Source organism: Vicia villosa, linkage group LG4, assembly GCF_029867415.1.
Source record: "Vicia villosa cultivar HV-30 ecotype Madison, WI linkage group LG4, Vvil1.0, whole genome shotgun sequence".
In the NCBI taxonomy this organism is placed as follows: Eukaryota; Viridiplantae; Streptophyta; class Magnoliopsida; order Fabales; family Fabaceae; genus Vicia; species Vicia villosa.
Genome location: NC_081183.1, coordinates 178,771,989 through 178,786,737, shown reverse-complemented (window position 1 = coordinate 178,786,737; position 14,749 = coordinate 178,771,989). Strand labels below are relative to the sequence as shown.

Here is a 14,749-nt window from a genome sequence, read left to right as displayed (position 1 = left end):
TATTATAATATATAAAAACTAAAGTATCTAGAATTTACATGATAAGCCATCTGAGTAAACAACTAAAATTTTTCTTATTCCAAGGGTAAATAAGTCTTTTTGTAAAATAACTCAATATTATTCATCTGGCATTTATTATGGGCATTTATAACTCAACAATATATTTATTTTATAACGTGTAATGATTTCCTACTTAGGGAACTGTTCTTTGGAATATGCAACAAAAGAAGATGTACAACCAAAACAATAACTACACAAGTTCCGATAAGCCCACCATTTCAATTGGGGTATTTTCAAACCAACCATAAATATACCAGAGTCTATCTCTTCAAACCCTAAATTATTCCTTTCTCTGCATTTCAAAACCAATACCATGTATTGAATTCCTTTCCGGGCATACAACATCTTCCCAACCCTTGCTTATCTCTCTCCGTCTAATCTTCTTCCTTCCATCTTCGATTTCCCTTTTCTTTTTCGATTGCCCTTTCTCTCAGCTTTACTTAATTTGCTTATATGATGCTTAATTGTTTGAAATTGTTGAATCTAAAGCTAACATCATGTTTTTTGTGTGATTGTTTTAGCATTCTTAAAGATGAAAACAAGATTCAAATCACTGGGAACAGATCGAAGTCGCAGGAAACGCCCTCCACAATGCAATTCTAGTCACCTCCACCATAATGCCTCCGTTTCGAGCGCCACCGCCTCGGAAATTGAAACTCGCCACCACATCATCAGAATACACTGTGAAACTTTAGATCTAACTACTCGGTACATTTAGTTTTTCGATATGCACATTTGATGATTCTCCGATACTAATTTGTGCGAAATATTTGGGTTCTTATTATTTCCCTGTGTTTTTATGCTATTGCAGTTACTAAGCAACTTTGCGGTTTGCGGTTTTATGCTTAGCTTGGAATGAGTTTTGTTTTGAATATTTGATGAAGAACATCAAGGTAATTGGGACTACCACATGTTTATCCTTTGTCAATTCACATTGAGAATTGTAGTAAGAAATTACTCTCCTTTATATGCCTTTCATGATAAACTCTAAAACTGACTATTCTTACAGGCTTAAACTTACTGCAACATGTTTTATTTTAAGATCACTTTGAATATATATATATATATATATATATATATATATATATATATATATATATATATATATATATATATATATACACTAACAGTTGCTAAGTCCTTCATTTGTTTTTTTAATAGGAAGATGTTCATGGAGGAAGCTCTTTGTATATATATATATATATTTATCAAATTTAGCTAATAGCCAAAGGTTTCAAGATCTTTGTCTGGCCAGAATTAATGGACTTATAACCGCAATTGACCGTTTTGAGCCAAACCGAAGATTTCGACTTTCAACCTATAGTTTGTTTTGGATAAGACATGGTATCATTCAATCCATGGCCCTCTCATACTTCTCACGTGTTCCCTTTAGACTTGAGTCGGTATGTGTTCTTTATGCAGACTAATATTTTTTGTTTAAGCAGCACATGCTTCAATTGTTTATGTATTTTTCATGTTAGCCTATTTTATTTTCACTGTCAACTTCTTTTAACTCCTAATCAATCTTATTATTTATTGGTGATAACATGTCGTTGAATTGAAGGAATATGAAAGAAAATGGATTGAGTTATCTCTACTACTAATCAATAATAATAACAAATTGATTAGGTAATTCAAATTTTATTTTTCATTGAATCACTCGTAAACCTATATTAAAATAAATATGTTTCAAATGAGTTGTTTTATAGTAACAATATATGTGATTTATATACGTGTTATATTTCTTTTATCTGTTCAATATGGGTTTTAGTGTTACTTAAAGAATAATAATCAAACTGCATATTATTATTTTTTTCAGGTGAAAATCTATGATTAAAATAAGATACATGCATTTAACAAAAGATATTTTGAAGAAGAATCCAAGTTTCTGTGAGTATAGGGCACCTTCGTTGGATGCCAAACATTCCTATTTCCTAAATTTGATTGCGCAATTTGAATGTTGAATTTTTTTTTTAGGTTTATTTAACTATTTATCTTTTTTAACTATTTATCTTTTTGAGTCAATTTAGATCTCTATTATAAATTTATGCTCATCTCTATTATAGCTTTGATTTTAAATTTATCAACTCTGTGTATCGTTGAATCTAACTGTCTCATGCAATCTATGTTCATGATGATGCATTATATTATACTGCAAACATCAAACAATTTGTTGAAGTCACTGAATTAATCAAATATGCTCAACAATTTTTTTACACAGGATACTAATTGTTTGAACTTAAATTACTTATTCGTGCTATTTACTTCTCATGTCTTGGTATGTATGACATGTTTGGATCCAATTCATATTTTCTTTTCACCTCTAATTTTGCTTTAAAAATCTCCATATTTTTTCCAGATTTGTTCATTGATTAGCCGACTTTTTTTTTAACTTATGTTAAAATGATTTGAGATTGTTTTATCTTTTACTACATAAGCACTTATATCAATGAGCTGATTTGATTTCAGTTTAATTCTCAACGAATTATTTGGCCTCTGCACAAGTTTTTGGATGGTTGATATAATAAGATTTGCTCAACGAAAAAAAAAAAACCAAATAACCATGTTTAATAATTTATTTACACCAAAAACCATGTTTTCGGCAAAATTACGCATATGACCAGGTTTCAGAGGTGGTCTCCACATAGGAGCCACCTCAGGTGGCGCCAAAGACCAAAACCTCTTAACCTATGCGCCACCCAGGGTGGCATCAATGCATATTTTTCCCTTTTTAGCCACCTAGGGTGGCGCCTATGTATATATATATATATATATATATATATATATATATATATATATATATATATATATTTTTTTTTTTTGTTTTTTTTTTAATTGTTTATATACTATTTTTTTTTAAATTTTTTTTATTTATTAACAAAATTGTTTTAACAATTAAATAAATAATGAAACACCACATGTCATTCATTCCAAACATTACAAATACAAGAAATGCAGAAACAACATTAGAAATACGGTCATACAGTTCAAACATTACAAATACGGTACAAAAAAGATAAATAATAAAACATGGATATTATGCTATTCACGACCCCTCCGACCATGACCCCTCCGACCCGGCGCCGGACCATGACCCCTCTCACCGCCAGTTCCGCAATCTGGAACTACTCGAATCCGGTTGGAAGGATCTCGACGACCGACTTCTCCACGACCCCCCCTATTCCTTGGTTGTTCTTGTTGTGTCTGGGTAGGCGGTCCTCGGATTAGCCCCTCCATGCGCTCATTGGACATGTATTCTTGTATGTTGCTGTCAAATAGTCGGGTCCCCATGCCCTCAAAGATTTGTCTTGGCGGTGGAGTTGCGTCACATGGTCGGTAAAATCCAGCGCTTGATTGACCTTGAAAAAATGGCATTGTTTGCTGGGGTGTGGTGTACCCATATTGTTGGTGTTGTGGAAATTCGTACTGTGACGATTGAGTGGTCATTTGCTCGTTTGGGTCGTAATTGTCATCTAGACCCATGTCGGGGCTGGGTTGCCTATTGTAGCTGGAGGGGCCGGCGTCGCCGTGTTGTTGGGTGAAGGCCCATGATTGTTGCTGGATGGGTTGCCTAGTGGAGGAGGAGGGGCCGGCGTCGTAGTGTTGTTGGGTGAAGCCCCACGATTGTTGTTGGACGGGTAGCCTAGTGGAGGGGTCGGCGTCACGGAGTTGTTGGGTGAAGCCCCATGATTGTTGTTGGAAGGGTTGACTTTGGTAGGGCGTTGTTGGTGTTGTTTGAAATTCCTCATGGTCAGGTTGTTCGGATGTTTGGCGTTGTCGGCGTTGTTGGCGTTGTTGTCGTTGTTGGGGTGGTTGTTGGGGTGGGGGTTGTGCGTATTGTTGGGGTGGGGGTTGTGCGTATTGTTGGGGTGGTTGTTGTGCGTGTTGTTGTTGGCGGGGGTCGTGTAGGTAGTAGGGGTCTGACACATACATATCGGGGGTTGTGACTGTTCTATACCAAGCAAGGTATGTCGCGGTTGGAAACATGGGGAGTTGGGCAACAGGGAATTGTAACAGACGGCTGCGACGCTGCCTCCACATCTCACAAAATTCAGGTGCGAATGTACGATAATCTGCGTGGTCCCATTGATTGTTAACTCTTTTAATATGCCAGCGACCCAAATCAGTGGGGGGATCCGGGATCGGTTGATGCATGCCAAACTGCAGTCTCACACGGTCAGATTGGTGCATCTCAATGATGTTGAACCTTATTATCGGTACTACTGCAGTCCAAACTTCCCGGTCACTCTCGTTTGGCTCATGGTCTAGCAACAAGTATGGTCTCCAATTAAACTGCGTGGGAGAAAAAATAACATATTATTAAAAAGCATGATGAATTGTAATACATCTATATGATCATATAAAAGTTTAGGGATAATACATCTTCAGCTCGGAGGTGATCAATTAGGTCCCGATATAAAACAACACTCCCCCTCGGATTCTTACTGTAATCCAATTTAGGACCACAGAACCTAAAAAAAAAAGAGCAAAACTGTTATTTCAGATTTTTATGAAAAAGATAGTTAGCATTCAAGGAATAGCGTTGAAAAAGAGAAAAAGACGTACCTTGTTGCATAAGGGAACGTGTAGTTGTTCCTGCCTACAGGGGACAGCGTCGGCATTCTCCACCAACCCCATACTTGTAGGAGGAACGCACATCCATAGAAGGTGCACTTCTCGGCAACCGCGTTCTTACAAAGAGACTGGTATAACATCGCCAAAACGGCGGACCCCCAACTATATTTCCTAATCTTGCTAATACTGTCAAATTTACTTAAATAGAAAAAGTTGACAGTGTTACCTGTCGACTCCGGGAATAAAAGTTTACCAAACATCAACATTATATAAACCTTAGTCATTAACCAAACATGCTCCTCAGTAAAGTTGTCCATCAAGACGAGTTCGTCATAGTAATCTCTAAGGGAGACCAGACTGATACCCTGGCCTCTTGAACCTTGAGTAGGCACAACTAGATCTCTTCCCAACACTCTCTCACACATTGAATTAGCATGTTGAACAGATCCATTAACAGCCTTGCCATCAATGGGCAGACCAAGTAACATATAAACATCCTCTAGAGTAATAGTACACTCACCTATTGGAAGATGAAACGTGTGGGTTTCAGGCCTCCATCGCTCTTGTAAGGCAAGGATGAATTTTCTGTCTATGGTGTTGTTGTTAACTTTTATGATATGTCCGAAGCCACATGCTTGGAGATTCGGAATAATCCTCTCGTCGGGTTCAACGTAAGCGTGAGAACGTGTACGGAATCGGTCAACAGCCTAAGAACCACAAATAAATCGATTAAACTGGATATCATATACGCATAGATGTTTAGAAATAAATAAGTATAAACTTACAAAGGTCGCCAAATTCGCTCTAGTTCCTCTGTGTGTTTCACCCATGGTAAGAAGTTGTTGAGCCATTTTCAAGAACTCTTTAAGTTTTCTGCGGAATTGAAAATGCAAAGTGGTTTTTTGAAGAAGAAGAAGAAGAATATATGTTGGTGAAAAGAAAGCAAGTATATGAGAGTATTTATAGAGGGTTGGTGGTTGTTGATGTTAAGTGCATGAGGGCCAAGTGGTGAGCATGCATGTGATACAGATATCAAAGTGATAAAGATGGGTTCACATGCATTCTGTGTTGAAATGACCATGCATTCCCGTGTTTTGTGCTGACTTTGTCTAAGCATGCATGCATTAATTGTTTCTGGCAGAATAGACTAGGCCTGCATCCCGTGTTCGGTGCTGAATTGTCTAGGCATGCATGCATACAGTATTCCGATGCAGGTAGATCACATGCTGGCGGATCAGATTAGGGTTTTGGCAGTGGGGACCACTAGACAAAATTAGGGCAAAAAAAACAAAAAAAAAAAAAGAAAGTACACTAATGCGCCACCCCAGGTGGCGCCATGCTGGAAAAAATTGGTCTAATGCGCCACCCCAGGTGGCGCCTACATGCTCCTGTTATTTTTTTTTTTTTTGAAAATTTAGGGTTAGGGTTTGGTTAGGGTTTTCTATGTTTTTTTTTGAAAATTTAGGGTTAGGGTTTGGTTAGGGTTTGGTTAGGGTTTTCTGTGTCACCGAAAATAATTAGCATACAGTCTTCGCATGTGATTGTACAGTGTACACTGTTCAGTATGGTTGTGTCTGGTCAAGTCGACTGTAGTTCACCAGTGTCAAGCACACCTCAAATCAACTCAGGCATTCATTTTCCGTCAACTTTATTCGCATGTGATTGTACAGTATGGTTGTGTCTGGTCAAGTCGACTGTGCAACAGTTCAGCAGTGTCATGCACACCTCAAATCAATTGTGAAACAGTCTGGTGTGCAGCAGTGTCATTTATTCATCAAATCAACTCAGTACGCATGTGATTGTATAGTATTCGCCTTCATAATTGTCATCACTCAATGTTCGTCTACATAAAGGAAACCTATAACGTGTAAACTAACACAACACATTACACATCTGATTACATATTTGAAATAAAACTCTCTACCCACTCAACAATGGCCCCTCCGCAATACATTATCAACGCTCATATTTTTGGCGAGACCTATGACAACGAAGAAGTTGGTTTTCTGTTTAGAAACACTGAGGTTAAACGATTTTGTTTAAGCAGAAAAGCAAATTTCAGTTACTTCAAAGGGAGATTAGAGACGAAGCTTGCAATGGGTGGTGTATCCCAGATTTTTTACCAATATCGATTTCTTCGTGGAGACAACCCGGTCAAGTTTATCCAAGTTGAGATCAAAGACGATGAAGACATGCAGAATATGTTTGCCAATCATGAGTATTCTGGTTACGAATGCATAGAACTGTATGTTACTCTACCAGAAGTTCAAACCACACAAATGGTTGAGTCACAGATCAACGGTTAAAAGTAGGAGACAGATTTCGTTCTAAGGAGGCATGTATCATGGCCATAAAAAGATTTCATATGGCAAACAATGTTGATTTTAGAGTTGATCGCGCCAATGTCGAAAGGTACAAAATTTACTGTAGTAACACTGATTGTGGATTCAGGTTGCATGCATCATACAGGAAGAGAAGTGACTCATGGGTTATAGGATATATTTCCCAAGATCACACATGTATTAACACAAATGTTTCACAAGATCACCGTAAGCTCAGTTATGACATCATTTGTCAAGAAATCTTGCCTCTAGTTGAAAAAGATCCATCGTTAAAGGTGAAAACGATAATCTCTCATATCGTTGCAACGTACAACTACACTCCGTCTTATAGAAAGGCGTGGCTGGCGAAGACCAAGGCGATCGAAGTTGTGTATGGAAATTGGGAGGATTCGTATAAACGACTCCCACATTTCTTATATGCGCTTCAAATTTATGCTCCTGGAACTGTTACTATTTTAGAGACCCTTCCGGCGCAATCTCCAGACGGAACATCACTTCAAGGAAATGTGATATTCCACAGGCTCTTCTGGGCTTTCCGCCCATGTGTACAAGGATTTTCATATTGCAAACCAATTCTTCAAATAGATGGAACTTGGTTGTATGGAAAATATAAAGGCACCATGTTGATGGCTGTGGCTCAAGACGGAAATAGTAACATCTTTCCTGTTGCTTTCGCTCTTGTGGAAGGAGAAACTGCTGGAGGTTGGGGTTTCTTTCTCAGAAATCTTCGGACACACGTTGCCCCCCAACCTGGACTTTGCTTGATTTCAGACAGACATGCTGCCATCGAGAGTGCGTACAACAATCCAGCAAACGGGTGGCAAAACCCTACATCAACGCATGTTTATTGTATTCGACACATCGCACAAAATTTCATGCGGGAGATAAAGGACAGGGCTCTTCGGAAGACTCTTGTAAATGCCGGATATGCGTTGACGCAACCGACGTTCCAATATTATCGACAAGAAATTGTAGCGGCAAATCCAGATGCAGGCAGATGGGTTGACAGTCTTGCTAGAGAGAAATGGACCAGATCATACGACAACGGGAAGCGATGGGGGCACATGACTACGAATCTTGTGGAGTCTATGAACGGGGTGTTTAAGGGCATCAGACACCTTCCGATTACTGCCTTGGTGGAAGCAACATACTATAGGATGGCTTCTCTTTTCGCAAGAAGAGGTGAGCGTTGGAATGCAGTTATAGAATCCGGACAATTATGGAGCGAAACATGCGTCAAATTCATGAAAGAGCAATCTGCCAAAGCCAACAGCCACATTGTGACATCTTTCGATCGATTCAACCGGACCTTCAGTGTTAAGGAAACGATTGACCATAACGAGGGCCTTCCGAGACAACAATACAGGGTTCTTATAGATGAAGGGTGGTGCGATTGTGGAAAGTTTCAAGCCTTTCGGATGCCATGCTCTCATGTAATTGCAGCATGTTCGTATGCGCATCAAGATCCGTTAGCACTTTTATCTCCCATTTACAAGGCAGATACCTTGCTCGGGGTGTACAACAACTCATTTCAAGTGATGGCAAAGGAGGATTATTGGCCTACGTATGAAGGGGACGTGGTTTGGCATAATGATAACATGCGGAGAAAGAAAAGAGGTCGCCCGAACAGCACCCGGATCACAACCGAGATGGATCATGAGAAAATGGTACGAAAGTGTAGCATATGTCGTGAAGTCGGGCACAATAAAAATACCTGTCCTAACCGTGGATCAAATTCCACCAACAATTAGTTGTATGTCATCTGTATTTTTATTGACAATGTTTTTGTATTTGTATTATTATTCGTATTTGTATTTGTATTTGTATTTGTATTGGTATTCGTATTTGTATTTGTTATGTATTTGTATTATCCTTTATTAAATCAACTAGTTATGTCTTTGTCTCGTAGTGAAATTGTCTTCATGGCCCATACTGCCACTCTTTATTTTGGACAGTCAGTCAAACCTCCCATGCCGGTAATCTTTTGGAATATCTCTTCCGTCGAGCAACTCAAGAGGACTCTCCTGAGATTTTTAGAGGGGGAGTACGAGGCCGGCGAACAGATAAGAAGCATCAAGAGGCTTAAAACAAGGGCCGATCCTGTGACTGGAGCAACGATAAGTTTCTGGCATAAGGTGGAATACGACATTGATGCCATTCAAATGATGCATGGACCTAATGACATTGTTTTAACCGTGGTGATTTCTTAGATGTTTTACTTTATCTTTTCTGTTGGTTATTTTCTATGTACCTTTTAATTAATCAATGAACTACTCTTTTCCGTGGACACTCGACTTAGCTGATTCACTGAACTTATATATTTATGTTAAAAACCATTTTATTAATAAATAAAAAAAATAAAAAAAAAAAATAGTATATAAACAACAAAAAAAAAACAAAAAAAAAAAGCAAATGAGAGTAGGCGCCACCCTAGGTGGCTAAAAAGGCCAAAATACTCATTGAAGCCACCCTGGGTGGCGCATGAGTTAAGGGAATTTGGCCTATGGCGCCACATGAGGTGGCTCCTATGTGGAGGCCACCTCTGAAACCTGGTCATATGTGTAATTTTGCCGAAAACATGGTTTTTGGTGTAAATTATTTATTAAACTTGGTTATTTGGATTTTTTTTCTCATTAATCAACACCTATATCTAAAGTTTCATTAATCTTTATACATAAAAACTTTTATGGTAAGCGTTTAATAAAACTGTTTATCCAAACAAGACCCTCATGGACACGTTATAAACTATTTCCATAAATTCTTATGTCATAAAAGTGAGGTATTTTGTCAGTAGGTAAGTTCAAATAGTTCAATCTAAAAACATTGATCATTATACTTCATTGATCTAACTTTTTTTCTATGGCTGAATTTATAGGTATATTCCTCAAGGAATTGACATCTACTTTGATAACTTGGATGGTGAAATGCTTGATGCAGCCCTTCTTAACATGAAACTTCACAATAAAATTACAGTTTGTGGAATGATTTCTCTGTCAACCGTTTTAGATCCCAAAGGAATTCACAATTTAACCTCTTTCATTTATAAGTGCATAAATGGTGGATTTTTTGCAAGGCGATTACTTGCATTTGTTCCCAATATTCGTGGAACAGGTTTCAAGTTATTACAAACAAGGAAAGATTGGGTCTGCTTAGGTCTGTTTTTGGATTGATAGGTTATATGAGTGGCTACATTCTTTAAAAACATAAAATGCAAAGTTTTTCTCTGCTCAATGCAATTAATCTGAAAGGTCACACGAGGAGATGAAAAGTCTTTTAATGCAGATACGGAGAATCCAATTTTTCGAGCTTTCAATTCAATTTTTTATTATCATAGATCTTAAAGGCAATTAAATGATAATTACAATAATGATGGTCAAATTATCATTTAATATAGACTTTACAAAATTTTATTATTGAATGAAATAATTATATTAAATAGACTTTACAAAATTTTATTATTGAATGAAATAATTATTATTGAATTGAAAACTAAATAATTCCTCATAATTATAATTCATTTCTTAATTCCTGTCATACATTTTAGATTTGTAAAATTAGTAAGTTTGATGAGAGCTGTCATATATTTTTAGAGTTAATTCGTTTGGATTCAACTAGGTTTTTAACTTATCTGAATTAACGGGTAGATATGAATGTATATATGAGATACCCGTTATTGAATAAATGTTTGATATATATAAAACTTGGAAAAATGGAATAATATCTAAAATAGGTTTAGTAAAATTTTAAAATTAACTCATCTGGATTAATGGGTAGAAGTGAACGTATCTATGAGATACCAGCTATTGCATAAATTTATATATATATATATATATATATATATATATATATATATATATATATATATATATATATATATATATATATATATATATAAAATATATATATATATATATAAAAGGAACTTTACAAGTCAAAACTAGATACATATAATATGAAATCCCGACCAGACTCGTGCGACAACACGGGTTTCCTACTAGTAAAGACAATAAAAGTATTTGTTAAATGATGATGAAAATGCAAAAAATATTCTTTATACATACTGTAAAATATAAATACACTTATTGTCGACTATGCAAAATGATAAAATTGTTTGTTTATCCTTCCATGTGTTTTATTTATCTTTAAAGTCCCGCGTCTAAAATGTATTGCACCTGAATATTGGAAAATGGCGTTTTTAAAAAAGCAGATGAATTTTGGCAGTTAAGTTTGAAAATTCTGGTTGTTATAACAGCCATAATGTGCAAAAATGGTGTTTCTAAAAAATACCGTAAATTTGGCTGCCGGTTTGCAAGAAATGTCGTATACACCGCCACAATGTACCTTACATAATGGCGGTTTCTTTTCCGCATATATCGGCGTTTTAAACTACCACAGTTTTCACTTCTTTACTTTAAAATATAGAAAATTTGGTCGATTTTTTAAGCGCCAGAATTTACAAATTTAAAAAAAAAAAAAAACATTCTTGTATGAAACAGACTAGCTAATTCTCAATAAATAAAATAAATTTTGTATGACTTAATAAGTAAAATCAGATTTTATATATATATATATATATATATATATATATATATATATATATATATATATATATATATATATATATATATATATATATATATATATAATAATCTCATCAAGATAAAATGTACTACAAATAAAAAGTATTGTAATATATATATATATATATATATATATATATATATATATATATAATAATCTCATCAAGATAAAATGTACTACAAATAAAAAGTATTGTAATATATATATATATATATATATATATATATATATATATATATATATATATTTTTTTTTTTTTTTTTTTTTTAATTGTTTATATACTATTTTTTTTTAAATTTTTTTTATTTATTAACAAAATTGTTTTAACAATTAAATAAATAATGAAACACCACATGTCATTCATTCCAAACATTACAAATACAAGAAATGCAGAAACAACATTAGAAATACGGTCATACAGTTCAAACATTACAAATACGGTACAAAAAAGATAAATAATAAAACATGGATATTATGCTATTCACGACCCCTCCGACCATGACCCCTCCGACCCGGCGCCGGACCATGACCCCTCTCACCGCCAGTTCCGCAATCTGGAACTACTCGAATCCGGTTGGAAGGATCTCGACGACCGACTTCTCCACGACCCCCCCTATTCCTTGGTTGTTCTTGTTGTGTCTGGGTAGGCGGTCCTCGGATTAGCCCCTCCATGCGCTCATTGGACATGTATTCTTGTATGTTGCTGTCAAATAGTCGGGTCCCCATGCCCTCAAAGATTTGTCTTGGCGGTGGAGTTGCGTCACATGGTCGGTAAAATCCAGCGCTTGATTGACCTTGAAAAAATGGCATTGTTTGCTGGGGTGTGGTGTACCCATATTGTTGGTGTTGTGGAAATTCGTACTGTGACGATTGAGTGGTCATTTGCTCGTTTGGGTCGTAATTGTCATCTAGACCCATGTCGGGGCTGGGTTGCCTATTGTAGCTGGAGGGGCCGGCGTCGCCGTGTTGTTGGGTGAAGGCCCATGATTGTTGCTGGATGGGTTGCCTAGTGGAGGAGGAGGGGCCGGCGTCGTAGTGTTGTTGGGTGAAGCCCCACGATTGTTGTTGGACGGGTAGCCTAGTGGAGGGGTCGGCGTCACGGAGTTGTTGGGTGAAGCCCCATGATTGTTGTTGGAAGGGTTGACTTTGGTAGGGCGTTGTTGGTGTTGTTTGAAATTCCTCATGGTCAGGTTGTTCGGATGTTTGGCGTTGTCGGCGTTGTTGGCGTTGTTGTCGTTGTTGGGGTGGTTGTTGGGGTGGGGGTTGTGCGTATTGTTGGGGTGGGGGTTGTGCGTATTGTTGGGGTGGTTGTTGTGCGTGTTGTTGTTGGCGGGGGTCGTGTAGGTAGTAGGGGTCTGACACATACATATCGGGGGTTGTGACTGTTCTATACCAAGCAAGGTATGTCGCGGTTGGAAACATGGGGAGTTGGGCAACAGGGAATTGTAACAGACGGCTGCGACGCTGCCTCCACATCTCACAAAATTCAGGTGCGAATGTACGATAATCTGCGTGGTCCCATTGATTGTTAACTCTTTTAATATGCCAGCGACCCAAATCAGTGGGGGGATCCGGGATCGGTTGATGCATGCCAAACTGCAGTCTCACACGGTCAGATTGGTGCATCTCAATGATGTTGAACCTTATTATCGGTACTACTGCAGTCCAAACTTCCCGGTCACTCTCGTTTGGCTCATGGTCTAGCAACAAGTATGGTCTCCAATTAAACTGCGTGGGAGAAAAAATAACATATTATTAAAAAGCATGATGAATTGTAATACATCTATATGATCATATAAAAGTTTAGGGATAATACATCTTCAGCTCGGAGGTGATCAATTAGGTCCCGATATAAAACAACACTCCCCCTCGGATTCTTACTGTAATCCAATTTAGGACCACAGAACCTAAAAAAAAAAGAGCAAAACTGTTATTTCAGATTTTTATGAAAAAGATAGTTAGCATTCAAGGAATAGCGTTGAAAAAGAGAAAAAGACGTACCTTGTTGCATAAGGGAACGTGTAGTTGTTCCTGCCTACAGGGGACAGCGTCGGCATTCTCCACCAACCCCATACTTGTAGGAGGAACGCACATCCATAGAAGGTGCACTTCTCGGCAACCGCGTTCTTACAAAGAGACTGGTATAACATCGCCAAAACGGCGGACCCCCAACTATATTTCCTAATCTTGCTAATACTGTCAAATTTACTTAAATAGAAAAAGTTGACAGTGTTACCTGTCGACTCCGGGAATAAAAGTTTACCAAACATCAACATTATATAAACCTTAGTCATTAACCAAACATGCTCCTCAGTAAAGTTGTCCATCAAGACGAGTTCATCATAGTAATCTCTAAGGGAGACCAGACTGATACCCTGGCCTCTTGAACCTTGAGTAGGCACAACTAGATCTCTTCCCAACACTCTCTCACACATTGAATTAGCATGTTGAACAGATCCATTAACAGCCTTGCCATCAATGGGCAGACCAAGTAACATATAAACATCCTCTAGAGTAATAGTACACTCACCTATTGGAAGATGAAACGTGTGGGTTTCAGGCCTCCATCGCTCTTGTAAGGCAAGGATGAATTTTCTGTCTATGGTGTTGTTGTTAACTTTTATGATATGTCCGAAGCCACATGCTTGGAGATTCGGAATAATCCTCTCGTCGGGTTCAACGTAAGCGTGAGAACGTGTACGGAATCGGTCAACAGCCTAAGAACCACAAATAAATCGATTAAACTGGATATCATATACGCATAGATGTTTAGAAATAAATAAGTATAAACTTACAAAGGTCGCCAAATTCGCTCTAGTTCCTCTGTGTGTTTCACCCATGGTAAGAAGTTGTTGAGCCATTTTCAAGAACTCTTTAAGTTTTCTGCGGAATTGAAAATGCAAAGTGGTTTTTTGAAGAAGAAGAAGAAGAATATATGTTGGTGAAAAGAAAGCAAGTATATGAGAGTATTTATAGAGGGTTGGTGGTTGTTGATGTTAAGTGCATGAGGGCCAAGTGGTGAGCATGCATGTGATACAGATATCAAAGTGATAAAGATGGGTTCACATGCATTCTGTGTTGAAATGACCATGCATTCCCGTGTTTTGTGCTGACTTTGTCTAAGCATGCATGCATTAATTGTTTCTGGCAGAATAGACTAGGCCTGCATCCCGTGTTCGGTGCTGAATTGT

At 37.4% G+C, this 14,749-nt stretch overlaps 2 protein-coding genes across 2 annotated transcripts; both read right to left on the bottom strand.

Moving 5' to 3' along the window:
• Positions 1-4,408: 4,408 nt before the first annotated feature.
• LOC131598404 (protein MAIN-LIKE 2-like) lies at positions 4,409-5,505 on the bottom strand. The gene is made up of 4 exons (XM_058871010.1): positions 5,421-5,505; positions 4,862-5,342; positions 4,627-4,699; positions 4,409-4,532 (listed from the first exon to the last, which is right to left on the bottom strand). Exons 1-4 carry the CDS (start codon positions 5,484-5,486, stop codon positions 4,409-4,411), a joined length of 744 nt encoding a protein of 247 aa, XP_058726993.1. The 5' UTR covers positions 5,487-5,505.
• Positions 5,506-13,341: 7,836 nt separating this feature from the next.
• LOC131598403 (protein MAIN-LIKE 2-like) lies at positions 13,342-14,438 on the bottom strand. Its single transcript, XM_058871009.1, has 3 exons — positions 14,354-14,438; positions 13,560-14,275; positions 13,342-13,465 (listed from the first exon to the last, which is right to left on the bottom strand). The coding sequence occupies exons 1-3, from the start codon at positions 14,417-14,419 to the stop codon at positions 13,342-13,344; spliced, it is 906 nt and encodes a 301-aa protein (XP_058726992.1). The 5' UTR covers positions 14,420-14,438.
• Positions 14,439-14,749: the final 311 nt, after the last annotated feature.